The 26,654-nt window shown below is 58.4% G+C and overlaps 3 protein-coding genes across 10 annotated transcripts in view; 2 read left to right on the plus strand and 1 right to left on the minus strand.

Annotated features, from left to right (window-relative positions):
- ZFPM1 (zinc finger protein, FOG family member 1) overlaps positions 1 to 8,056 on the plus strand; it is a 34,233-nt gene extending 26,177 nt beyond the window's left edge. For both annotated transcript variants that reach the window (XM_082319243.1, XM_082319244.1), the window contains 7 exons: positions 783 to 916; positions 3,272 to 3,374; positions 4,175 to 4,387; positions 4,523 to 4,747; positions 5,067 to 5,162; positions 5,309 to 5,458; positions 5,640 to 8,056. In XM_082319243.1, coding sequence (XP_082175369.1) covers positions 783 to 916; positions 3,272 to 3,374; positions 4,175 to 4,387; positions 4,523 to 4,747; positions 5,067 to 5,162; positions 5,309 to 5,458; positions 5,640 to 7,864 — 3,146 coding nt within the window. In that variant the 3' untranslated portion in view covers positions 7,865 to 8,056. The remainder of the gene's footprint in view (positions 1 to 782; positions 917 to 3,271; positions 3,375 to 4,174; positions 4,388 to 4,522; positions 4,748 to 5,066; positions 5,163 to 5,308; positions 5,459 to 5,639) is intronic.
- Positions 8,057 to 9,552: 1,496 nt separating this feature from the next.
- On the minus strand, positions 9,553 to 10,807 carry CIDEC (cell death inducing DFFA like effector c; the record flags this gene model as incomplete). The annotated part of the gene is made up of 5 exons (XM_082319766.1): positions 10,736 to 10,807; positions 10,431 to 10,572; positions 10,199 to 10,348; positions 9,855 to 10,039; positions 9,553 to 9,739 (listed from the first exon to the last, which is right to left on the minus strand). The coding sequence occupies exons 1-5, from the start codon at positions 10,783 to 10,785 to the stop codon at positions 9,553 to 9,555; spliced, it is 714 nt and encodes a 237-aa protein (XP_082175892.1). The 5' UTR covers positions 10,786 to 10,807.
- A 3,843-nt stretch (positions 10,808 to 14,650) lies between these two features.
- ZC3H18 (zinc finger CCCH-type containing 18) overlaps positions 14,651 to 26,654 on the plus strand; it is a 50,488-nt gene continuing 38,484 nt past the window's right edge. For all 7 annotated transcript variants that reach the window (XM_082320410.1, XM_082320408.1, XM_082320409.1 and 4 more), the window contains exons 1-3: positions 14,651 to 14,767; positions 15,266 to 15,346; positions 23,553 to 24,157. In XM_082320410.1, coding sequence (XP_082176536.1) covers positions 23,567 to 24,157 — 591 coding nt within the window. In that variant the 5' untranslated portion in view covers positions 14,651 to 14,767; positions 15,266 to 15,346; positions 23,553 to 23,566. The remainder of the gene's footprint in view (positions 14,768 to 15,265; positions 15,347 to 23,552; positions 24,158 to 26,654) is intronic.

The raw sequence follows: 26,654 nt of genomic DNA on the forward strand, positions 1-26,654 counted from the left end.
CCATGGGATCGCTTTATCCTCCCCACGCTTCCAGCTCTGAAAGCAATTTTGCCTTCAAACGAGCGCAGCCTCCTCCCTGCGCACGGGACCCGGGCACCGGCTGCGTCTGCCATGACGCCCTCGAAGGACGGGGCTCCGGGCACGTGGCTTTAGGGAGGCTATTTCCAATGGCAGGGTCCCACGGGGGAGACCCCACCACTGCCCTGGAGCACCCCAGGGTGCTGGGAGCCCTCCCGGACACAACCGGGTGCCCTGGGCACCCTGCCCCACCGGTGGTCCAGTGGGTTGCTTGCCATCTTCGAGGAACATCTTGGGTTTTGGGGTGCACCGTCCGGCCCCTTCCCGCCACATGGCCAAGGGGCAGCCAGCGCACATCCATCTGCGTATTGGTTACCTGCCATCTTATCTGCGCTCCAAAAGACAAAGGCACAGTTAAAACATTTTAGAGCAGCCTTCATAGCGTATTAACATGTTATCTAACCCATTAAACCAGAGGCTTATCAGATAATCAAAGCCATTAAGCCCTGAAGCTGCTGCGACTTTGGGTGCGGGGATGGGAAATGCTCCTTCCGCTCCGCCGCCGTGCCGTGCCCGGACCCCCCATGCCGTGCCCGGACCCTGCGGCGAGCGGCTGGATCCCACCCACCCACCGCAGCCCCGGGGCACCCACCAGCAGCTCTCGGCTCCAACTGGGTGCCCACGTCCCCGGGGACCTGGGGCTGCCACGGGCCAGGGGTCCGGCTGGGGGACATCGCGCTGATGCTGTCCCTGTCTCCCCGCAGATGAGCTGGATCTGGCCGTGCAGGACGGGGAGAGGCGGGTGCGAACCCGCAAGAGCCTCCCCGAGGGCTTCTCCTGGGGACCTTTCCAAGGCAGCATCCACAGCGAGCCGGCGTCACCGGGGCACGGCGAGACGGTAAGGAGCAATGCTGCCGCGAGCTGCCGGGGACAGTGGCAGGGAAAGGCCCGAGGAAACGAGTTGTTTGGGGAGAGGAGTAGGTTTGGGAAGGATTTTCCCTGCCTGAGCTCCTGATGCCCTTGGAATCGCTCAGTTTGGGTGCCCAGGAGGTTTCCCAGCACCCCAATATCAGAGCATTGCAGGGGGACAGGAGGCTGGCCGTCCCCTCCTGTCCCCTGCTGCACATGGCTGCGGGCAAACAGGCTGCTCGCTGGCACGGGTGTCCTCGCAGAGGAGATGGGATCTGGGTTTCCCACCCCAAATTTGCTCCCAGGGGACTCCAGTTGTGCCTGGAAAGCGCCAGGGCTCTGCAGCCCATGGTGAAGGGGCGGGAGAGGAGGCAGCGCGGGGCACCGGGGCTGGTGGCTCTCGGTGGCAGGAGGACGCCGTCAGCCACCGTCGGCCGCACGCTGCACCGGGGCGAGCGCTGGGGGGGGTGTGCCGGGGGTGCACATGGGGGTGTTGTAGGTGCTGGATCCTCGCATCCCAGCCACATCCTTTCCCCTGCATCCCCCCGGAGCCGCACACCGGCAGCTCCAGCCCAGGGTCTTCAAGGCCGGAGAATCTCGCCCGGGCTCCATCCCCACCTCCTCCTCCTCCTCCTCTCTCCCTTGCTCTTTTTTCTTTTTTTTTCTTTTTTTTTTTTTTAGCTCAGGCCCGTTTATCTTTGCCGAATTAAATCCTTGATTAACCCTTATCTGCCCAGTTTGGCTCCCTATCTCCCGGTTGGCGCCGTGTGTCCAGACACCCGGTACAGGATGATTGATTTCTTAAAGATATGCGCAGCTTTTTTCTGATACTTCATTTATTGTCTAAATATTTTTGCTCCCATTTCAGCAGCTCCCTTATCGAGCCCGGCTGATGATTCCCAGCCCTGCTCTCCTCCACTGCTCGCCTCCCTCCCTATCTCTGCTTGGGGAAGCGAGGAAGGAATCGCAGCCCCATCCCTGATACGGGCTGTCGCCCTCGGGTCCCTTCGTCTTTGTTGCTGGCGGCAGGGGGGTGGTGGCGTAGAGGGTCTCCCCCAAATCCTGCCCGGCTCTGCTCTTCCTTGCCATGTGGGAGATTATCCCATCCTGGGGTTTTAGTGGGAAATGGCAACACTGGGTGGCTTTAATGCCTCTGTGGCATGGAGCATCGTGCGTGCCCATTGCTGCACTGATGGAGGAGGAGGAGGAGAAGGAGGAGGAGAAGGAGGAGGAAGATGCCTGCCTGCCCCCCCAGCTGGTCCCACAGAGCTCCCCCAAAACAGCCTTGCTCCGGAGGGTGTGCAAACCTGCCGGCAGCACCAGCCCAGGGGTGCCAAGGGACCGTGGAGCCCCACGTGCTAGCTTGCCCTGTGGCTGTCCCCCCACTCCATCCCTGCCCCACGTCCCCCAGAAGCCGCCCAGCCCCGGGGTGATGCCCACGGCAGAGGGGGGGACAGCAAGGGCGCAGGGCCTCCCCGATAACGCCGCCCCGATAACGCCATCCCGGCGGATGCGGAGCAGATAGGGTTTCCGATGGTTATCGGGCCGGTGCAGAGCAGAGACACTGACCTCTTTGTTCCAGGGAGAACAAGGAAGGGCTCGCCACGGCGGCTGGGGCCGCTGAGGGGAGCCTGGGCGGGCGCCCTGGGGTGCTGGGAGCACCCTGGGGTGCTGCAGGGCTCCTGGGCACCGCAGGGGCCTCCCTCTGTTGGGGGGCACCCACATGTCCCCCCATGCATGGAGCAAATCTGCAAAAGCTCCGCAGAGGCCATCCTCTCCCTCCCAGCCCCGCACAGGCCACGGAGGGGCCATCGCGGTCCCCGAGGGAGCTCAGCCCGTGGGCCACCAGCAGCCCCCGTCCCCGTGTCCTGTGCAGGGGTGTCCCTAAGCCCCCAGCCCCATTTCCCACCCGCTCTCTGCAGGGGAAGGCAGGTTCCCGCAGCAGCAGCAGCGTGCAGGTGCTGTGTGTGCACCCGCGGGGCGTGCACGCGCGTGCGCACACGCGTGTGCAAGCGCGTGCGCGTGGGGTTTATCACGCTGCCGGCACTCGGCTCCTGGCGGTGATAAGGCCTCAACCAGCTGCGACTGTCAGGCTGAGTTGGAGGGTTTAGAAATATTGGGACGAATAATTAGATTTCATATCGTTACCGCGGCAGCCATCGGAGGATCAAGCAGATTAATTTCCCCCCCCTTTCTGCTCATTAATATTCATTAGAGATGCAGGAAGGCAGAGCCGGGCACGGGCTGAGCGGGGAGCGCCGCGGCCCCCCATGGCCAGCCCCCCACCCTGACCCCAGCCCGTTTTGGGGAGCGGTGCTCACCCCCCTCTCCCTGCCTTCGGCAGAGCCCACCCGTGACGCTGGTGCTGGGGGACGAGAGCTGCTGGCTGTCCCGGCTGCCCCTCGTGCCCGGAGAGCCCGACGCCAACGCCGTGATCTACCGGAAAGGTTGGTACCGGTGCCGCGCGTCCCCGTGCCTGGGGCGGGGGGGTCCTGGGGTGCTGCCGTGGAGGGATGGGTCCCTGTCCCCCATCCATCCCAGCTGTCTGGCTGCCAGAGAATATGGGGAGGGTCCCAGCATGCAGTGGCTGGTGCAGATATTGCTGCAAGTGTTAGTGCAAGCGTTGCTGCATGCAGCTGGGGCAAGACTCAGTGTAAGCACTGGTGCAAGATTCAATGCAGCATTACTGCACATATTGGTGTAAGACTCAGTGCGAGCATCACTGCAAGCATTGGTGCAAGATTTGGTGCAAGACAGTGCAAGCATTACTGCGTGCATTGGTGCAAGTGTTGGTGCAAGATTCGGCACAAGCATTGGTGCAAGACTGCAAGACTCAGTGCAAGCATTACTGCGTGCATTGGTGCAAGTGGTGGTGCAAGCGTTGATGCACGACTCAGCACAAGCATTGGTGGAAGCATTACTGCATGCAGTGGTGTAAGACTCAGTCCAAGCATCGGTGCAAGACTCCGTGCAAGCGTTAGTGCAAGCATGGGTGCAAGCATTGGTGCAAGACCAGTGAGCGGGAGCCTGCTGGCAGGCAGGGCCGTGGCAGGCAGGGCTCAGGCGCAGGCAGACACCGCCATCTCCAGGCAGGCTGGGGCTCAGCCATGGCCAGGAGGAAGCCCTGGGTGCTGCTGGGGCAGCAGGGACAGGGGCAGAGGGGACAGAGAGGCCCAGAGCCACAGCAGCAGGATGGGGGTCTGGGGGGGTCCATGCTGACCGCTGCACCCCCTCCGCACCCCACCAGACGAAGCCCTGTGGTGCCGGACGACGCGCGCCCTGCGGGAGGACGAGGCCGTGTGCGCCTTCGTGGTGGCGGAGCCGCCGGCCATCCCCAACCACCACACGGTGAAAGCGGAGCCCGGCGACTCGCCGTACCCGGCCGCGCTGCACTCCGACATCCAGCTGCTGCCGCAGCAAGCCGGCATGGCCGCCATCCTGGCCACCGCCGTGGTTAACAGTGAGTCCCTGGGGACGGAGAGCGTGGCGGGGTGGGGGGGACGCGGTGCAGCCCGCGGGGCCGGGACCATGCCGGCGTTCCCCAGCCCGTCACACGAGTGATGTACATCCCTTCCTTGTCCCTTCTCCTCCGCAGAGGACGTCTTCCCATGCAAGGACTGCGGGATCTGGTACCGCAGCGAGCGCAACCTGCAAGCCCACCTGATGTACTACTGCGCCAGCCGGCAGAGCGCCGGCTCGCCCGCCCTGGAGGAGAAGCCCAAGGAGACCTACCCCAACGAGCGCGTCTGCCCCTTCCCCCAGTGCAAGAAGAGCTGCCCCAGCGCGAGCTCCCTGGAGATCCACATGCGGAGCCACAGCGGTACGGCACGGCACGGCACGGCACACTGCTGCAGCCTGGGGCCACCCAGCCACATGCAAGGACTCGGTGGGGCGGAGGGGCAGGGAGGCTGCGGGGCTGGAGCACGGGGACCAGTTAAATGAGGTTCTCCCCCAGTTGGGTTACTGGTTTGGGGCTGCTTGCTTGTAGGTCTTCCCCCATCTCAGCCCTGTAAAGTTGGAAGCATCCTGCTTCCCGCAGCCGGCGCCCTCCTGGCCGGCACAGCTGGCCCCATGGGGTGTTCCCCCGGTCCCCGTCCCCCTTCCCTCGGCGCTGAGGCGTCCGCCTGTCTGTCCTGCAGGAGAGCGGCCGTTCGTCTGCCTGATCTGCCTGTCCGCCTTCACCACGAAAGCCAACTGCGAGCGTCACCTGAAGGTGCACACGGACACCCTGAACGGTGAGCGAGCGCTGCCCCGTGTCCCCACGGGGACATCCCCGTCCCCTCCAGCACAGCCTGGGGACAGGGACCCGCTCCCCACGGGTCTCCCCCTGCCCCGCCGGGTGCCATCCTGCCCGCTCAGCCCCGCGCCGTGTTCCCTGCAGGCGTTTGCCACAGCTGCGGCTTCATCTCCACCACGAGGGACATCCTCTACAGCCACCTGGTCACCAACCACATGATCTGCCAGCCGGGCTCCAAGGGAGAGGTGTATTCGCCGGGGCCAGCCCTGCCTGCTGCCAAACCCCTCGCCCCCGGTGGGTACCGCGGGCTGCGGCTTTGGGGGGACACGTGCCAGCGTCCTGTGCAGAGCCTGGCATTGCCACGGAGGGCTGCGGCCCCAAACGGCTCCAGCCGCGGGGAGGGAAGCGGGGAACAGGGCGAGCATCGCTGTGCCAGGGATGTCGGGTAACGCCGGTGCCTCTCTCCCCTCGGCAGGGCTGAGCCAGACGAACAACGCGTCCCTGCGGAAGTGCGGCCTGCCGGCGTTCCTGCCCGAGGGGCTGCCGGCACTGCCGCAGCACGTGGTGCTGCACGGCCCCCTGCCCGCCCCACCGCCCGGCCCCGACGCCGTGCCCCCGCCGGCACCACCCGCCTCACCCCCCGATGCCAGGGCCGGCAAGCTCTCGCCACCAGCCCAGCCGCAGAACGGGGAAGGTCCGTCATCCTCCTCCTCCTCTTCTTCCTCCTCCTCCTCTGGTGAGGCCGTCCGCATCAAGGAGGAGCCCGCCGGCAGCCCGGTGAGTGAGGCGGAGGCACCGAAAAGCAGCAGCCCTGGGGAGCGTGACGGCAGCCCCGATGCCTGCTCCCGGACCTCGTCGCCCCGCAGCCTCCCCTCAGCAAAGGTCAAGTCAGAGCTCGCCAGCCCCACGCCGGGCTCCAGCCCGGTGCCCAGCGAGCCGGGGACGGGCACGGCCGGCGGCACCGTCTTCCTACCCCAGTACGTGTTCGGCCATGAAGCCGCGGTGGTGCCACAGGCATCGGAGATCCTGGCGAAGATGTCGGAGCTGGTACACAGCCGGCTGAAGCAGGGCCACGGCGGCACGGTGCCGCCCGCCATCTACGCTGGCACACCGGTGCCCAAGGGTGCCACGTGCTTCGAGTGCGAGATCACCTTCAACAACATCAACAACTACTACGTGCACAAGCGCCTCTACTGCTCCAGCCGGCACCTCGCCGAGGACAGCCCCCCCGGGGCGCGCAAGCTCAAAGCCCCCCCCGGGGCACCCAAGGGTGCTCCTGCCCCAGGGACGCTGCTGTCCCCCCTGGCGGGCGACGGGCAGGGGACACTGGCGGGGGACGGGGACGCCGGCCGGGATGCCACACCGCCAGCCGCCCCACCGGAGGTGAAGGCGGAGGAGGGGGGTGGCAAAGCGGGGTCCCCTGAGGCGGAGGGGGGGTCAGGGCGGTGCAGCGAGGACAGCCAGAGCCCCAGCAGCTCGGCGGGGGACGAGGGGGACGAGGACCCCAGCAAGACGCTGTGCGAGGCGTGCAACATCCGCTTCAGCCGCCACGAGACCTACGTGGTGCACAAGCGTTTCTACTGCGCCTCCCGTCACGACCCCCCCCTCCGCCGCCCCAGCGCCCCCAAAGTCCCCTTCCTGCCCCAGCCCCTCCGCACCCGCAAACGCCGCAAGCTCTACGAGATCCACGGGGCCGCTCACCGTCCCGCCGAACCCCCGCCGGCCCCCGAGCCGCCGCCGGCCCCCGACCCTCCGGGGGCTGCCCCCTCGCCCCGCTCCAGCCCGGATGCCGACGGTCCCATCGACCTGAGCAAGAAGCCGCGGCGGCAGGGCGAACCGACACCGGCACCGCTGCTACCCTTGGCCGACTACCACGAATGCACCGCCTGCCGCATCAGCTTCAACAGCCTCGACAGCTACCTGGCCCACAAGAAGTACCAGTGCCCGGCCACCCCGCTGCAGCCCCGCACCCTCGAGCACCTCCAGAAGATGAAGGGGGCCATGCCTGCCCCCCTTAAGGGTCGCCGCAGCCCCAGCAGCCCCGGCGAGGGGGACCCCGAAGGCGTGCGGGTGAGGGCGGCTCCGGCGGGGAGCCCCGGCATCCCTTACCCCGGTGCATCCGGGGCGGACTCGCTGCAGCGTCACCCCAAGGGTCCCCTGCCACCCCCGGGGGCGAAGGGACCCCTCTCTGCCTGTCCCTACTGTCCCCTCAATGGAGCCGTCAAGGGTGACCTCCTCGAGCACTTCCGTAACGCCCACGGGCTCTTTGTGGCCAAGCCGGCGGTGGCCGGGCAGGGGCTCCCCGACACCCCGGTGCCCGGTGCCGGCAGGACGCCCGAGCCCCCGCTGCCCACGGCGTCGCCCCCGCGTCCGCCTGCCCCCCGCCTCCGCCGGGACAGCTTCAACGGCAAGGAGGGTCGGGATGGCGGCAGCAGCCCCCGGCCCCCTGCCTCACCCCGGCCCCCCGCTTCACCCGGAGCCCCCGAGGGACTGCGGGAAGCCACCCGCAAGCCCCCCACGCCCCCCGCCTACACGGACAGGGGGGTGCAGACCCCCCCGGCCAAGGCTGTGCCCGGCCCCGTGCCCAACGGCAACCACAGGTACTGTCGCCTCTGCAACATCAAGTTCAGCAGCCTCTCCACCTTCATCGCCCACAAGAAGTATTACTGCTCCTCCCACGCTGCCGAGCACGTCAAGTAAAGCCCCCCCCAGTGCCCCCCACCACCGCTCGGGGGGGCTGCAGGGGCTGGGGACCGATGGCCGGCATCCCCCCTTACAGGGGTCGGGGTGATGGAGGAGCCCCGGGAGGCTCCGCCGGGGCAGCTTCAGCATCTGGAGGTCCCTCCGGTATCCCCAAACTTCACCCCGGGTTGGGGGTCCCGCACGTCCTGGGCCGAGGACCCTGCGTGGGGAGCACAGTGCTGGTGGGGGGGCCGGCCCCCCCCGGTGCATGCAGAGCCCCTGCCGCAGCCGGGGCCATTGCTGCAGGGAAACTGAGGCAGGGGGAAGGCGCATGGCCCTGCCCCAGCCGGGGGGCTGCAGAGGGGCTCTGCCCCCAGGTAGACACTACAGGGATGGGGAGGGGGCACGGCACGGCTGGGCTTGGCCCCCGGCACCTGAAGAAGCGTGCGTGTGGCCCCCGCCACGGACCGGACCCTGGAAGGAGACAGCACTGAAGCCGAGGATGAAGCAACCCTGGGAACCGTGTGTATAAGTGTGTACAGAAATAAATATGTCTAATAACGCCGGGCTGCCGCCTGCGTGCGGGTGGGGGACGCTGCGGGGGCTGGCGTGGCCACCGCCGCCCCGTGGGGCCAGGGGCGTCAGGCTGGGGACGGGGTGGCAGGGACAGCCCGCAATAGTGGGGCAGAGCACGGTGTCCCCGTGCCATCCGTGGCACCCCCAGGTGTCCCACGTTTGTGCCAGGGGGCTGGGCTGCAGGCTGATGGCTCATTAATTAGCAGGCTAATGAAGCCCCCCCAGCCCCAGGTGGGCTGTGCTGCCCAGCTCTGCCACGTTGGCTGTGCCCAGGCTGGAGCCCCAGACCCCTGCGGTGGGGTCCCCAGGTGAGCGTGGCTCAGGTCCCGTGTCCCCTGCAGCGCACCACGGGGGGGATGCCCCTAAGCACAGCTTCTCTTGCCTCCCTGTAGCTCACCCCAGTGCTTCCCAGTACAGCACAGGTGGGCAGCGGCTCCTTCCCCTCCCTCCCAGCTTGCCCAGCAGGGCTTGCACTTTGGGGACCCAGTCTGGGCTCTCCATCTCCCACTCTTCCCAGTGAGGGACGTGCCCACCAGGTCGCTATAACCCAGTGTCACCCCAGGCTCTGTTTTGTTTCCCAGTCTGGTATCCCTGGAGCTGTGGGGCCCATGGGGCATGGCTGGGGACCCCCTCCACGAGGCTGCCAAAGGGACCCAAAACACCCACCCTGGGGCAAGAGGAGCGCACCCTGCAGTGCCAGGAGGGGGTCTCGGTCCCCTGCCAGGGGGTGGGGGCCAGGCCATGCGTGCCAGCCAGGGCACTGGGCTGACGGGGAGGACGGAGGCAGCAGCTCCCTCGGGGAGCGCTTGCAACAGGTTCCCTCCTTGCACCCTCTTGCACCACTGCCCAGCACAGTCCCTGCGTGCCAAGTGGGGCAAGTGGCTGAGCCCCCCCAAACCCAGCAAAAGTGAGATGAAGTGCATCTGGAGGCAGCAGAGCTTTACTTAAATAAATATATTTACAGAGTAGCAGATATTGCAGAGAAGAGCTGGCCGCATCCAGCCAGCACAACGCAAGGAGAGGCTGTGCCGGGCGTCGCGGCAGCCTCCCCCGGGCATTGACCTAGCGGGGTGCTGGGACCCCCAAGGGATGGGGGAGTGACAGAGGAGGGGGGAGAGGGTACCCGACCCTCACTGCAGCATCTTCCTGTGGGGCACGGGTGGGACGCTGCAGGGCAGGAGGCTCTGCAGCGGCGGGCTGCTCTCTGCGTCTTTCGGCTCCTCCGTGGCATCCAGGAGCTGCTGCATGTAGCAGGAGGTGCCGAGCAGGACGTGGCCGGTGGCCTGCATGGTGAAGAGCGTCCAGCGCAGGGCTTCCCTGGGCAGGGAGGAAGGGGGTGAGCATCCCTCCTTGCACCCCACAGAGGGTATGGGCAGCAGGGGCCGGTCCCATCCCCGCTCCCGGAGCCATCTCCAGCCCCCCCAGCACTCACTTCATCAGCCGCTTGGCCCCGTAGCAGCGCAGGTCGTAGGACATGCTGTAGGTGCCGTAGAGCGTGGCTTTGACATTGAGGCAGCCCAGGTCCCGCGGGTTGGTTTTATAGAAGTCGAAGGTGATGCAGGCGACATCGATCCTCCGAGGGGGCTTGCGAGACAGGCTCAGCTGGTAGCCGGGCATCTAGGGGAGACCGGGGTTATCCACCCTCTCGGTTCCGCTTCACCCAGCATCCCAGGTACCTCCCAGCCCAGCATCATCTCCCCCGCTGATCCCAGCGCGGGATGCAGACGGATGCAGATGGGACAAGCCAGGCTCCCGTCCCCCCAGGGGTGCACTCACCTTGGAGGCAGCCCAGGTCTGCCCCTTGCTCAGGGCCATCAGCACCGTGCCCTCCTCCAGCGTCCGGAAGAAAGCCTCTGTCTCCACCGCCGTGCCGTCCTCATCCAGCACCAGTGAGATGGGCCCCGGGGCGAGCAGGGCGCTCTGAGCCTGCAAGGGTGCTGGGGGTGAGCGGGGCAGATGGACAGTCCCCCCAGCAGACAGACAGACAGACAGACAGCCCCCAGCTCACCTGGCGCAGCAGCTCGGCGAGGCTCTGTGCCATGATGCCCTTGCGCAGGCTGCGGTCCCAGTTGCAGACGCGGTAGGGTCGGGGTCGCGGGGCTGGGCTCGACAGCAGCTGCTGGGTCATGGAGGCACTTGCCGAAACACATCTGGGGGGGATCGGGGTGTCCTGAGACCCACTGCCAGCCCCGGGCCGTGCCAGCCCCCCAGGTCGCGGTGGGGAGCGGCACACCGACGGGGAGCTGAGAGGTGCCGAAGCAGGGAGGGCTCCGGTGTCCCCCACCCCAGGGACAGTGGCTCCCCGGCGCTTACTTGGAGACGGGAGCAGCCAGGCGCAGGCTGAGGGACTTGGCGTAATCCATCTTCCTAAGGAGCACGGTCCAGCCCGCTGGGGAGGAAAGATTCAGCCCCGGTCCAGCTCCTCTCCACCCCAGGAGCCCCCTTCCCACCAGCACCTCCTGTCCTCGGCTCCGGCACGGCGGTGAGCCAGCGCCCCGGCACGGCTGCCTTTACGCAGGGACTCGTGCTTGCCCTTTGGCCGGGACCAGGCTGGCGGCAGCCACCCGGACAGAGTCTGCCTGCCAGCGCGGCTCTTGCGCAAAGCGGCGCGTGGGGCACTGAGTCAGCGCCGGAGCAAAGGTGAGGCACGGGCACGGGGCTGCACCCCCGCCCCAGCCCCTCGGGTGGGGGGCAACAAAGGCTTCGGGGAGTCAGGGGCACCCATGGTGGCAACCCCAACCCTGATGCTCCAGGGACATCTCCAGCCAGGAGCCTGCTGGGGGGGTCCTGCAGACCATGACCATAGCCACAACCATCCCTACTGGGGGGGCCTGCAGACCATGACCATAGCCATAACCATCCCTACTGGGGGGGTCCTGCAGACCATGACCATAGCCATAACCATCCTTACTGGGGGGGGTCCTGCAGACCATGACCATAGCCATAACCATCCCTACTGGGGGGGCCTGCAGACCATGACCATAGCCATAACCATCCTTACTGGGGGGGGTCCTGCAGACCATGACCATAGCCATAACCATCCCTACTGGGGGGGCCTGCAGACCATGACCATAGCCATAACCATCCCTACTGGGGGGGTCCTGCAGACCATGACCATAGCCATAACCATCCCTACTGGGGGGGTCCTGCAGACCATGACCATAGCCATAACCATCCCTACTGGGGGGGTCCTGCAGACCATGACCATAGCCATAACCATAACCATCCCTACTGGGGGGGTCCTGCAGACCATGACCATAGCCATAACCATAACCATCCTTACTGGGGGGGGTCCTGCAGACCATGACCATAGCCATAACCATCCTTACTGGGGGGGTCCTGCAGACCATGCCCATCCCTACTGGCGGGGTGGGTCATGCAGACCATGACCATCCCTACTGGGGGGATCCTGCAGCCCAAGCCCAAGCCCAAGCCCAAGCCCAAGCCCAAGCCCAAGCCCAAGCCCACTCACCTCCAGCAGACACCAACTCTTCTGCACTGGAGCATTCCCACCCCACCTCACCTTATATACCTGTCACCCAAAGACTCCGCCCACCCAGCCCCACCCCTCCTGCCTGAGCCTATCCCCTCCTGGCCTGCTGACACAAAGGGGAGGGGCCAGTGCAGGAGGCGGGGCCAGCCTGGCACTGCTGCCTGGACCACTGGGGTGGGGTGATGAAGGAGCATCCCTGGGGCTGCCCCGAGGGAGCATCCTCCCAGTGCCCCCAGTAAGCCCCCTCCCAGTGCCCCCAGTAAGCGCCCTCCCAGTACCTCCAGCAAGCCCCCTACCCGTGCCCCCAGCGAGCCCCTTCCCAATACACCCTGCAAGCCCTCTCCCAGTGCCCCCTGCAAGCCCTCTCCCAGTGTCCCCAGTAAGCCCTCCTCCCAGTGTCCCCAGTAAGCCCCCTCCCAGTGCCCCCAGCAAGCAGCCCCCGGGCATTTGGCATCTCTGGGCCATCCCCCCTGTGCCACCGGGGCTGAATTTGGCCCCGGGCTGGAGAGCTGGGAAGGGCAAGGGGCCCGGGGCTTGCTGCGGCAGCGGGGGCAAGGGGCACGGCGCTCGGTGCCTCGAGGGTGCCAAAGGGCTGCTGCAAAGGGTGCTGAGCCAGGGCCTGGGTCAGCTGGGCCACAAAGGTGCTGAGCAAGGAGGAGCAGTGGGCTTTGGGGTCCTGCAACGGGTGGAGGACCAGGAGAGCGGGCATGGCTACAGCCCCACGGGCACGCACCCAGCGTGGGCAACAGCCACTGGGGAGGGAGAAGCCCAGGCTGCTGGGCGCCCTGGCAAGGGATGCTTTGGCCGACGGGGAGGGACGGGGCGCTGAGCGGGCTGGCAGCAACCCGCAACCGCACTCCGGCCGCTGGCCCTTGCTCCCCTTGGCATCGGGGAGCGCCCGTGGTGCCAGCCAGGCCGGGGTGGGGATGGGAAAGCAGAGGACGGGGCTGCCTGCGAGGTCAGCACCCCACGGCCATGAGCCGTCACCTCCGGTGTGTTTGCATGCACGTGTGGCATGCACATACGTATTCCTCCATGTGTGTAGGCAAATCTCCATGCGTGTGCATGTCTATCTCCTCACGTGTCCATATCCAGATGTGCATTTGCATGTATCTGTACCTCTGTGTCTATGCACATACATTCATGCGTACATCCATGTGTCCTCATGTATTTCTGCACGTGTGTATGCACGACATTATGCATTAATGTGAGTGTATGCACGTGTGCACAACTCCAAGGGTCGCGTGGCCAGCCGTGTATTCACACGTGCAGCTCCGTGAGCACACCTGCACGTAGGCATAGCTCCACGCGTGGGTATGCGTGTCTGCACCCAGTCACACATACACGTGTGTACTCCTCTGCGTGCACACATGCACGTATGCACACTTCCACACGCGTACATTCACGTTCCTGCACCTCCCCGTGCATGCCTTGCCCTGTGTACGTGCACGTTCTACCGGTGTGTGCGTGCTGCTGCACACCCTCCAGCTGTGTGCATGCATGCACACCTCCACATGCACACAGGCATTCATCTACATAAAGCTGACCATGCTTGCACGCCTATCCCCACATTCATGCGTCCATGGCACGCGCATGTACATGCATTTGTGCTTAGCTGCACGTGTCCACCTGCATGTATGTGCACCTCCACGCCTGTGCATGCACACATCCACCCCGTGTGCATGTGTACCCCTCCACGTGTGTGCATACATGTACCTCTGTGTGTGTGCATGCACACCTGTGCCCCTCCCCACGTGGGCAACCCTCCCTGTGTGCATGTGTGTGCATCCATGCACGCCTGTGCACGCGTGTGCAGCCCTCTGTGAGTGCAGCCATGCTCTTCAACCCTCCCTGTGTGCACATGCGTGTGTACCCATGCACACCTGCACACGCATGCATGTGCACCCACACATGCATATGTGTGCGCACCCATACACGCACGTGTGTGCAACCCTCCCTGTGCATGCATTGTGCACCCATGCACATCTGTGCACGCACGTGTATGCACCTGCGCATGCCTGTGCATGCCTGGGTGCAGCCCTCCCTGTGCGTGCATGCGTGTGCACCCATGAACGCATGTGTGCAACCCTCCCTGTGCGTGTGCAGCCCTCCCTGCGTATGCATGTGTGTGCACCCATGCATGCCTGCGCATGCGTGCAGCCCTCCGTGTGCATGTGCACCCATGCACATCTGTGTGTGCATGCGTGCACCTGTGCACGCCCATGCAGCCCTCCCTGCGTGAGTGCGTGTGCACCCACGAACGCATGTGTGCAACCCTCCCTGTGCATGCGTGTGCACCCATGCACGTCTGCGCACGCATCTGTGCAACCTTCCCTGTGTGCCCACCCGTGCACGTCTGTGCACGCGTGTGCAGCCCTCCCTGTGTGTGCACCCGTGCATGCCTGCGCATGCGTGTGCAACCCTCCCTGTGCACGCGTGTGCGTGCAGCCCTCCCTGCGTGTGCATGTATGTGCACCCATGCACATCTGTGTGTGCACGCCTGTGCACGCCGCCCTGCAGCCCTCCCTGCGTGCGCACGCGTGCGCACCCGTCGCGTCCCCTTTAAGACGCGGCCGAGGCGGCGGCGCAGGCGCGCGCGGGGGGAAGGGGCGTGGCCAAGGGAGCGCGCCCGCCCCGCCCCTCCCCTCCCCCCGGCGCGAGGGCCGTCGCGCCTGGATGACGTCACGCCATGGCCGCCCTGCGCCGCCGCGAGTAGAGGCCCCGTCCCGTCCCGCGCCGCCGCCGCTTCGCCGCCCCCCCCCTCCCCTCCGCGCCTCCCCCCGGCCCGCCGCCCCCCCCCTTCCCGCCGCCCCGGCCCGGCCCGGCCCGGCCCGCCGCGCCCGCCCGCCCAGGTGAGCTGCTGCCCGCACGGCCGCGTTCGGCGGGCGCCGGCTGCGGCCTAGCGCCGGGGAAGGGGCGGGCCCGGGCACCGGCGGAACCGGGGAAAGGGAGGGGTGGGCGGCCCCGGCGGGGGAGCGGGGGCCCCCCCCGGGATGGGGGGGGAGCCCTCGGTGGGGGTGCTGGGGAGGGAGGGGCGGCTCTCGGTGGGAATTAGGGGGGGCGGGCCCAGCGCGGGGGGGGCGGTTGGCGGCGATGGGGGGGGGCCTTAGCTTGAGGGGGGGGCGCCTCTTTGGCGGGGGTGCAGCCTTGGGGGGGGGGGGCCCAGCCATCCGGGGGATGCTGGGGATGGGGGGGGCAGCACCAGCGTGGCGGGGAGCCTGAGTTTTGGGTGGGGGTTACGGAAGGGGCTACTCTCAACTAGGGGTGGCGGGGGGGCAGCTCGCCTTTTGGGGGGGGGGGTGGGACCCCAGGGGTGCAGGCAGCTCTGACTGTCCTCCCTCCCCGGGCAGGTGGGAACAGGGGGAGCCCCAGCAGCCTTGGCCCCGGGGGGCACCGTGGAAGGAGCTCAGCCTGGCAGGAGGCCCTGTGAGGTAAGGGGGGCGCGGGGAGAGGGGCTGGGAACCCCCAGCTGTACGTGGGGGTCCGTCCTGCGACGGCTGGGTGGGGACGTCGCGCGTGGGGGTCCGTCCTGCGACGGCTATGTCGCGCGTGGGTGTCCATCCTGCGATGGCTGGGTGGGGACATCATGCGTGGGGGTCCGTCCTGCGACGGCTACGTCGCACGTGGGGGTCCGTCCTGCGACGGCTGGGTGGGGACATCATGCGTGGGGGTCCGTCCTGTGACAGGTGGGTGCATCACCCGCATAACACTGGTTTGTTACGAGCTGTGAGGCGCTCCTCTCTGCGCAGAGCCGCCGTTGTTTTTGCGAGTGCTCCAACACGTAGCTGCTGCAGGTGGTTTAAATTCCCTCCGTGAGTCGTCTCAGCAGGGCTGTCTCCTCTCAGAGCTGTCCGTTCAGTATCCGCACTAACAATATTTTATTTTACTGCATCGGCAGCTCAGCTCTTCTGAAGCAACTGTTAACGGTGCTGCTTTGGCTGTAGCAAGAGCCGCACCTCCAAGGTGTGAATTCTTCCTCCTCATCTTCCTAAGATTTGTCTAGATTAAAGAAAAGGGTCACAGTCTAATCAAGACAACTCTTTGCAAGACTGCTGATCAAATGTTCTGGGTAAAGTTAGCCTCTTGAGCGCGATTATCCACAGATCCTACAGAATACAGGTATAATTGTACGTGTTTTCTGTCACGGGAGCGAGCCACTGAAAATTCAAAATTAGCATTTGCCAGCGGAGAGCGGCAGGAAGAGCCGTGTGTGCTCCAGCCATAGGCAAATCAGTTACACGGTGAAAACAAACTCCAGCTGCTTACGGTGCCGTTTCTCTTCAGGTTTCAGTCCCAAAGTCTACCTGGCAGAAAGCAGTGGTTAACATTCCCGCTCAGAGCTCCCCAAGCTCTTCTTTAAAAATCAGCTCACTGAAAATGGCTGTCACCAAGCAGTTCTTTTAAATTAATACTGAAAGGCAGCTCAGTTTTCTGTATTAAAAGCTTTCCTGACAGCTGCTAGGTAATTGAAGTTTGCTATGCATCTTCAAAGTCAGTGTTTCTCTGAGGATGGCGGAGAAGTGTGTATTTTGGTTAATTAACCTTGTTAACGACCATAGTTTCATTCAAAGCAAAGGACTGGGTGCTTTGCTTTTGTTCTGCGTGTCTTTTCGGTTTTATGTGATGCTCCTTTCCTAGATCACGAGGCATTTTATTTCCTTCTCATGTTGTCGCTACTCTTCCGTATTTTTCCCCATTGTGGTTCCTGCCCATTGCTTCTATTTTGCTTCTGTTTTCCAATTCTTTGTTCGCAAAATCTTTTGGTGTTGCATTTCTCTCCTCGCCTGTCCTGTCAGCGCTGTTTCCCATTCATTCTCCTCAGCTCAGTCATCGTCCTTCACCCATCCTCATGGCTTGACTTAGACCCTGTTCCAGAACTTCTCTGTTCTGCGTTAACCCCTGATTTTCATGCATCTGATTAATGGAAACGTTTTGATTTTGCATCCAGCTGTTTGGCTGTTAGAAAGTGCTTTTTTCTCCTTTCTATCGCAACGATTTCTGCCTGAAGCAAAGAGGTTCCTTGCTTCTTCCCTTCGCGTCTGTCCCTTGACCACCCTGGGAGCTGTGAGGTCTCTGCTGGGGGGTACAGAAGTTGGGTATGCGCTTGGTTCTTGCCATCGTACTGACAGCTTGTAGGATTTCAAGATTGAAGCTGATGGCTCTGTCAAGCTCCAGTTTTCTGTAGGGTACTCGGTGCCTTCCTGCTACCAGAGGTGCTGGAACTGTCTGAGCTGTTGGTTCCCATCCTATATCCAAGGTGTTTTCCTTGTTCACTTGGCAAAAGCTTTTTTGTGGCAGCATATAAAGGCTCAGCCTTGGAGGGAGGAATTTAACGAATGGAAATAATGCTTGCCAGGAGTATTTTTTCCTTGGTAGCTGTTTCAAATCCCGTCTTAACTCACAGCTTTATCCTGTAGGTGCTGCAGTGGGTTAGAGTAAGCTGCCATCCTGAGGTAATCCTTTCCATGCTAGTTCCAGTTCATTTGCTGCCAAGGCACTACCCGCAGCAGCGAGTTAGTTAGTTGTACACAAAGCTTAACTTTGTTGGCTTACCTGAAGATGCTGTCAAAACTTTTAATGAGTTCTACTTGAAAACAACCCAGCGTAGAGCAATAAGAAATAGAGTTTGAGCCTCCTGCCAGCAACAGGCGCTGTCAAGAGCCACGGATCCAGAATGTGCGTCTGTCCAACGCTGCACTGCCTTAGAGCGGCGTCGGAGGTGCACGTGTGACCGCAGACTAAAACCTGGTTGGCATTTCTTCCTTCTAGTTTTGTACCTTTTGATGCTGTTCATTTAACAGAGAGTAGAAGTTGGGCTTGATCTTGAAAACAGACCTGCTGCTAAGAATTCCAGTGCTCTGACTCGTCTGCCTCTTGCCTCGGGCAAGTCACCTAACAAAAGTGTAAGGTTAAAACTATTATTTAAAGTGTATCCCGGGATTAGCTGGCGGTATTGAAGCTGAGTTTTTAAAAAGCAACTTGCATAGCAGAGGGCTTTTTTCTTACTGCTTTTAGTGCTGTGTCAAGGCTTCTTAATCTCAGTGCTGTATTTTAAGTTAAAAAACGTCTTGGATATCGTTAAGCTTTGGAAAAAATATGTCATAATGTGGCTGAAGCAGATGAATTTAAATTTCCCTAACACAGCCTCAATGTACGGTGCCTTTTTACCTGCAGGGGTGGGAGGGGAATCTGCGTGATTTTAAATGTTTTCCAGTAAGGCCATGAGATTGAAATAGGAACAGAGAACAAGACAAGCCCCTTCATTACTGCATCCAAGTCCTTGCAGGTGAGGACATCCACGTGAATGCCTAGCTTAGAAGGAGCCATGAAACACTGACAAAGTTAAGGAGTAGTTCATGCTTCATTCCCTAATTTGAAAAATTCCAGAACTCATTCTGTGAAACTTCAGCACTGCCTCCTGTTGCATACGGATTGTGTAACTAAGAGCTGCTCTTTTCCGCCAGACCTGATTCTGTGTGCGAACCGGCCGCCTTGGAGGCAAGTCAGGGCTGCGTGCTGAACGAGGCTGCTGCCTGCGCCTCCTCCAGCAGCCTGTGCGCCTACAGGGAGCGAGGCGAGGGGCTGCAGGGAGAAAAGGCAGGTTTGTGCCAAAGAAAGCTGCAGATCATTGCAGCCGAATGTCCCCTAGGCCACCAGGCTGTTCTAGCCTTTTTCATCCTGCTCCTAGACGATGCTAGGTATGTCTCTTCGGAGTGCTTTCCATCATTTTTGGATAGCCCGTGACCAAAAGGCCAAACTTAGGTTTGCAAAAACTGCCAGGTGTTCTCAGTTGTAGCTGAGTGCAGTGGGGCTGCTGAGCATGATGCAAAGGCGCTGCTACCCAAAACAAGATCAAAAAGCCTCAGGCCTCTCGTTTAGGGGCTTTCTTCGTTTTATATTTTCGGTTGGCTGTCTCTAATACTGCTGGCTCACAGCACTGGCAGGGACACTGCAAGCCAACAGGGACTGGCTGGAGGCATGAGAATCCAGGAGGAATAACTGGAGCGAAAGTCTTGCTCGACCAGAGTGTTATCTGGGAGGACAGCAAGTGCCATCTGGCTCACACCTGGGGGGATGGCATGTGCTCACTGCAGGTGGGATGGCTGGAAAGTTTAGCTGCCAAATCCTCGGTTTCTCTACTGAGAACGTGTGAGCTGCTTTTAAGGGGCTTTCAACTTGATGAGGCAGGCGCAAGTGATTCTAGAGGCAGTAAAAGACAATTTTGGCTGCAAGCGCACCCCACTTTGGAGCATTTGCTCCCAAGCCTCTCGCTGGAAAGGCTGTGCCAACTTGTTGAGCCTGACAAAGTGAGGGTTTTGTAGACTTTGTCTGAAAGGCTTAGTGACCTGTTCTGAACTAGTCTGCTTCAGAGATGCGGAAAATGAAAATTTGACACACTTTGAGCAAATGAAGTCAGTTTTGTCGTAGAAGGGGTTGTGCAGCTTTGACCAAAGTCGGCTTTGCCTGAACTGCCTGTAATTTTAAAGATACCTCTGAAGATAAAACACTGCTAAATGAGAAGCATTATTATATACCTGGTTCTTGCCCCATCATCCTAAGCTAAAAGTCAAACAATCTTATCTGTAGGTTAGAAGTTAATTTTTTGCTTTTATAACTGGTTTTGAAGACAGTAGGAAACTGGCTTGGCTTTAAGGCACAAAAATTCCAAGCTTATGATGGGGGATGAAACCTGTGGGTTTCTGCTCTACCGCTTACATCAGTATTCTGAGACAGCGCTTAGGACGTGCACTTTAAACTGGAGTTAAACTTGCCTCCATGCAAGGAATAAATCCATTGGCCTTGAAGAGAGGCTTGAGTGGCTAGAGCAAGTATTCTAGCACTTCACAAAATTCTTACTCTGGTACTCTTGCCTTTCATAACATTCAATTATTTCTTTTTTCTACGAAGGAACGACTGTAAGTAATACTACCTGGGTCAGTGATAAGGCATTCTCCCATCTCAGACCATGCTTCTGTGCCGTTGCTGTTGCCCGTAAGCTCGTTGTTGGAATGCTGTACCTTCGTCCCTCGCTTTTCTCCTGGGCTGAGAGCTTTGGGGCTGAACAGGGCTGGAGGACACGGTATCATCTCGATCTCTGCTGTCGCAGGAGGAGTTGCTGTGGCAGCGAGCGAGAGGCTAGCCTAACTTTGGGATGGCTGCTAGAGCAGTGTCTTGCCATCGTGCAGCAGAAATGCTACCTAGTCCTGTTCTGTCGTTAGTCTGACGGTTTTCTTTTCATTTCCATCTCCCTGTTTTTTTCCTGCTTCTGATTTTTACCTTTGCATATCATGGATTTGCTTTGGGGCATTTCCATGCTGTTGCACATAAGATTGAAGTAAAAATCTGGTTCATTGGTTTTGGAGTATCTTTTCTTCTCTGCTTGTAAACTTGGAGCGACAGCCCTTGGAGACTGGCTGAACTGTGGCTCTCGGAAATAATTCGACGTAAGAGGTAGTGCAGGAACTACAAGCGCCTTCTGTGCGTTGCTTTGCTGCCTGCGCAGACAGAGGCACTGGGGAGGACGTAAGGGCCGTTGCCAAAGGGAAACTTGCCGTTTCTTGGAATCCGGGGAAATACGCACCAAAAACCGGCTGCCTGGATTTCGTGAACTCTTTTCAATTGGGCTGTCATTTATTGTGTTTCTTATCGTTTCTGCTGATGGAAATTAATAGGAAATTATTGCAACTGACGGATGCACTGGATTTTTATAATAGCTTTAATAGCTGCTGTTGGAGGTGCATGTTTTATACATAGCACCTTAGCTGGTGGTGAGAATGCATTCATATCTGTTTTCCCCTATCCTTCTGAAGGTCTCGATGTCGAATACAGAAAAGCATCTAGTTCACTTAAACGCTTTTTCTTTGGTGCTGCTTATTTGCAAGAAATCAGAAAACAAATTTCCTGAATACATCCGCACTTGACAGCTTTTATATTTCTGCTGGCCTCTTAAGGCTGACCTTTCAGCTGTAATACGCTAAGTTGTTCCACATGCACGCAAAGTGTAACTTCTCGGGCACTTAGGCAATTAAAATTGCTGCCATAAAATTGCTCTTAAAGCCAGAAACAATTTGTGCAAGCATTTATGAACTCAGCATCAACCTTTATATACTCAGTAAGAATATAATTTGTTTCAGATTACATCCTATTTAACTGCCCGGAGCCACTATCACCGGGAGGCAATTGCCGTCTTTCAATTTGGCTTTTAACTTTTCAGTAAAATCACAACTTTGGTTGTGAGCAAGAGCCAACTCCTTCAAATGTGCGGCGAAACAAGAGTGGCCGGTAGGAAGCTCCAAATGTGACTCTCTTGGCTGCTTGGGGCCCCATCGAGTGGCTGGATCATCCTCGCATTTATCAATATTTGTGCAGGGCTTTGAAGACGTGAAGGAGAGCAAAGTTGCTGGGTGCTAACATATAGACTTGTGCTGCTTCTGGGAGTGCTTTTTCTCTTTTATTTTTGAGAAATGGTTCTTAGCTCCTCTGCAGACCTCCCATAGTATAACGAGCAGCGTGTGACTTTCATCTTGAGAGTTTGCTGGAAATACCAGCTAATAATGTCTTCACCACAGTGAAGGCAAGAGATGCTATCTCGGTGATGACAGTACATCTGGCAGCGTACGAGACATAAATACAACAGCCCTGGTCCTGGAGAGTTTATGAAAAAGCAGACGAGTAGCACGGGTAACAAAATTGTAATGCCTTCCTGATTTCCAGGCATGGGCTCTTAAGACAGAGAAGAGATGCTGTGCGTTCCCCGCACTTACCCTCCTGCTGTATTTCAGCACCGAGATCCCCAGTTCTCTCAGTACCAAAATGTTTGGGGTTTCACATGCTGTGAAGGCTTGGATTTGCTTTGGTCGCGTTTACAGCGTGTGGCAGTCTGCTTGGATGCTGCGGCTTGGTGTGCCTCCTGCCTGTCTGTTCTTGCTCTTTGATGGTAAATAATAACCTTTACTATGCAGAACCAGTCGGAAGAGCATAGAAGAGTGCTGGGGTAGGTCAGGAAAATGTTAAGTAGTGCCGAGCTGCCTAGAGGTAGTAACTTTTATTTCAGGAAGGATTACTGGATGTGTTCAAAGGAGCTACCGGATTCTTGGTTTTGTAGCATTTCTGCTCCAAAGGTCTTAAAAATAGCAGGTAAAAATCTGGTAATTTATGCCATGTTTTTGTTGCACCAGCAGTAAATGTGCTTGTGGGGAGGTTGTAGCTAGGAGCAGCTGAAGTAAAACATGATACGTATTAAGGCGAAGAAATCTTGTTGATTTGTAGCCCCACGGCTTTTCTTTAGCCCTAAATGTGTTTCTGTAAGCCTCAGGTTTGTCTTTAGCTTTTCCTTTCTGTCTGATGGCTGCCCAAGCTTGTTCCTGTACAGACTTTTGGGTTTGGAGGAGGAGGTGGCATATACTGAAATGGGGAGTTTAGTCCCCTGGAAAGGTGCCACCTCAAGAGGAGCCGATGCCTCTGTTGAACTGTTCCGCTGGTACAACCAGAGGAATACAGTGGGTGCTTTTCTCTCTCCGAGTGTTGGCCACCTCGGTGCTGGAAAACCTGCCGAGACACCTTTCTCAGCTTGGGCTCTTCTGAAGCGCTGAGAGGGGCGAGGAAGGAGTTGCCGTCATTGTTTGTAGGGCTAAAGACATGCGGCAAGACCACAGCCGAAGGGTTAAGGGTTTTTAATCACCAAGAGCTTTTATCTAGATGTGAACCAGTAATCTTCCGAGTAAGAGACAGCTCAACCAGTTCCTTGGGTCAGACAGTTCTGCTATAATCCTTTTTTTTGTTGTTTGCTGGAGTTAAATAGATGTATGGGTTGGGTGTTTTTCCTGCTTTAAATCTCATCCCTTTCTGTTGTGTTTATTGTGCTTATTCTAAGCAGACATCTAATTTTTAACTTATTCATACCAAGCATGTGTTCATACTGAACTTCTAACAGAAGTGCATGATGCAGACAGTTATGAAGTTGATCTGCTTCTTTGAAGGAGTTTTGAATCTTTACTGTATAAAGCGGGTAGAGATTAGGTGGCAATACGTGCACGGTCTCAATTAAACCTGATTAAAAATCCAAGAGTTTTCATGAATGCACGCTGTCCTTGCTTTCATACCTGTTCTGGGTGCAGCGTAACAACGACTGTGAATATATAGGCTGTTTTTCCCGAATCACTGTAAGTTGTGCTCCTGTGCCTCCTCAGGAGTCCGTGCAATTTGCGGTGCCACGTGCTGGTGGTTACAAAATACACCTGAAAACCTGGCCCTGGGTTCTGAAGCTCACTCGCTCGTTCACAGAAGAAATGCCACTGCTGATTGTGCCTGGGATGAGGAGGCTACCTTGGGATTTCTAGCTGTGGTTTGGTGGAAGTGCTTGTGCAGCCTCACGTATTAGGGCTTGTAGATGAAATTCCAACCTCGAGCTCCATTGTATGTGAAGGGTAGCTGGGACACTAATGGAATCAGCTCTTTATGCAGTTTAAACTCTGTATTTTCTTCTTGAAGATACTATGGTAAACTGTGTTCATGAATTCAAGCAACCTTTTCTTCCTTAGGAGGTAAAATACAAGAGTACAAATTCGTGCAAGGTGAGCCTTTCTTCATTTCCCCACTTGTTTCCCCATAACGAGTGTTGTTTTCTACCCTCTGCAGACTATTGGGTACTGATGGACGTTTCCGACAGCCCTGAGCGAAACCCCTGCTCTCCTGATGAAGAGGACCAGCAGCTTTCTGATGACGAAGTCCTGAAGGAGAGTGGTTCAGACCGGGAACTTGATGGAGAGGGTGGGCAAGGCAGCGTCCTGGGAGAGGAGGAGGAGGATGCAGCCAGGGGACTGAGTCACGGTGAAGAGGAGAACCACTCGGATGAAGAGGACCGCTTAAGCGAAACCAAGTCTCAGGAGTCTGACAACAACGAACAAAGTGGGGAGCTGAAGAGCCCTCCGCCTCGCAAAGGAGAGGAGGAAGACCGGACGAATGACCTTGGTGATGAAGCATCCTCTGTCACCCGTGAACTAGATGAGCATGAGTTGGACTATGATGAGGAAGTTCCTGAGGAACCAAGTGCTGCTGCTGCAGAGGAGGATGGTGAGAAAGCTGCTGGTGAGGATGATGAGGAAGAGGAGAAAGGAGATGATGTCCATGAAGATGAGAAAAAATCCAGCAGCAAAAGTGATGATGAAAAGGACAGCCAGGATCCCCTCAAGGAGAAGAAGAAAGAAGAAGATGATGGAGAAATTGATGATGGAGAAATTGATGTAAGTAGGAGGTGGTCCCAGGTGGGCAAAGTCCTGCAGGGAGAGACCTATCCTTGTGTCTCAGAACCGTTTGGCTGTTAGACTGCCATGCCTTCTTTCTTGGATGCAAATATCTGTGTTAGCTGTGTCCCCAGCATGCAAGTAACACGCTTTTTCTTTGCAGGTAAGAGCATACTACGTACCAAGTCCTAAACTCAGTGGCTAGGATGTCTAGTGCCATGTACTGTAGAAAAACTTTGTGCTGAATATTGTCAGAGCAGTCTCAAATAAGCTTTATTCTCGTGCAATATGGAAGGGCTCCAGTGCTTTAAGAAACTATTCTGCCTTGGCTCTCAGAGGACTTTTGAATGATGCTGACAGCAAATTACTTAGCCATGGATTAGGCGGTCATAAGCTGTCTCATCAGTTTAGGTGGAGAGGCTGGCGCTGTAGAGCGGCTGCCGTGTGCTCGAGGCATCAGGCGTGTGCGGGCAGCCCGTGGCCCTGAGCTGTTTTTTGGGCTCTAGCAGCATCTCGGCGCGTGGAAGAGGATCGGAGGGTGCTGAGCTTTCTGGGAAGTGCCTAACCAGGCAGCCCCTGCGCACGGTCTGGGTGATGCGTTCAGGGATGTGCAGTCCCAGTAGCTACTGTTTCACAGCTGAGGACAAACGCAGCTATTTAGAAAAATCGAAAACTGGTTTTAGTTGCATTGGTGATTAGAGCAAATAGCGGCTCTTGATCCATGCTTGTCTTTAGGTAGGACGCGCTGCAGTACAGCAGTTGTATTAAATACAGCTTAATACCAGGTTCCCTCTTGCAGGCAGAAGAAAACAGGACGAAGCGATTCTAGCAGTAGAGTAGAAACCCTCCTGTGGGTTCCTGGTCTGGCGGACACCTTACTTGAATCCGAATAGTGGGAGCGCACGGTACTGCAGAGAGAAGTCGCCGGTGCAGAGCACCTGGCTGGCTCTGCTCCTGGCTGTCCGTGCCAAAAGTGCTCCTGCGCAGCTGGACTGGGTTGGGGCAGCGCGGTGAGAATGCCCTGGGGACCGGGCGAGGAAGCCACGGATGGGGTCACCGGTGGGGCCTCTCGGCCAAGGAGGGGAGGGCTCGGACGCGGGAGATGCTGTTTTCTTCCAGTCCCCGTTGCTGCGTAGCTGACCTGGCCATGTGCTCGGGAAGCTTGCAGAGCTTCGCTGGAGAGACCCTCCTCCCTTTTTAGTGAAGAGTGGTATATTGTGTGGGTTTTTTTTTACTCTAATGGTTTTTTACGTTGACAAGTTCTGTTGCTTAAAAAAAAAGGTGACGTTATTTTTCTTTTTCTTGCCCGTTCTGGCAGGTGATTTTGTTAAACGCATGTTTTCCAAAAAGTTTTGTGTATTTCTGATTCAGTTAGAAGGAATTTCAATGTGTTGTGGGAGAGTCCAGGCAGGGAAAAAATAAATTCCTGGAGTCCTGACTCCATGCCTGCTTCTTGATTAAAATATGAATGCTTTCCTTTAGAGTCTAAGGCATTCTTGGGAGCACTCTCCTTACAAAGCACAAGATGAATCTGTACTCTGGTTTTCATACATTAACTCATAACAGGGTTCCCAGCTGCCTGATTCCAAGGAGACCTCACAGAAATAAATACTTTCCCTTTTGTTCAAGTACAGCATTTGCAAAGACTTCACACAGTTCTTTTGAAAGCCGCGGTGTTGAGCTGGTTATACCATTCACGCGTCATTGAATGCCATCCCCAGCTTTGGGGGAAACTGTTAAATCTCTGCGTTTTATTCCAGCTTTCAGAGTCCTGTCTTGGAGGGAGGGAATATTAATGCAAATTTTAATTTGAGTATATATGTAGTCTTTAAAATCTGCTCTTGTTCGGGCGAGCTCTCCTTGTATTGCCCTCAGAGGAATGCAGCAGCAGAGGCTGTTAACCCATCTCTCTGTACATCCTTTGCCAAGTGATGGTTTTTCCTCCTTTCCAGCTGCTAAATTGATCAAAGGACATAACTTTCTTAATCTTTTCCATGTAGACAACTGCTGTCACTGCCACAGAGTTGCTGTGACTGCCACGCAAAGGGAAGGCCTCCACCAGATGCTCCCTCTTCAGATGTGTTTGATATGCTGAAAACTTCCGTGGCGGTGAAAGGGAGGCAGACCGAGGGAAGGCCAGGGTGCCTTTTAGGATAAATAACCGATTTCCTTGCCAGATACCTCTGACGACTTTCTGGCCGTGTATGCCTTTGCCTTCTGCATCGCCACCTCTTTTTAGCTCCTTTTCAGTTTTCGGATGCAGCCTAATGAAGCCAGTGAAGGCTTTTTTTTTTTTCCCGGGAGAACAAAGGCAAAGGCTGGTACTTTAAAGTTTCAAGAGCTTTCTTCTAGAGGTGTTTCATGACTGTTATTTCACGCTCGTCTCCTGTGGTTCTTAATCTTTGAAGCAAACTCCATCTCCCAGAATTTCTTCCTGGGGCTGCTGTGCCTGGGGATAACATAGAGTTTTGTTAGAGCTGATTCCCAGCTCCTGTGT

This window comes from Platalea leucorodia (assembly GCF_965183815.1).
Source record: "Platalea leucorodia genome assembly, chromosome: 8".
NCBI lineage: Eukaryota > Metazoa > Chordata > Aves > Pelecaniformes > Threskiornithidae > Platalea > Platalea leucorodia.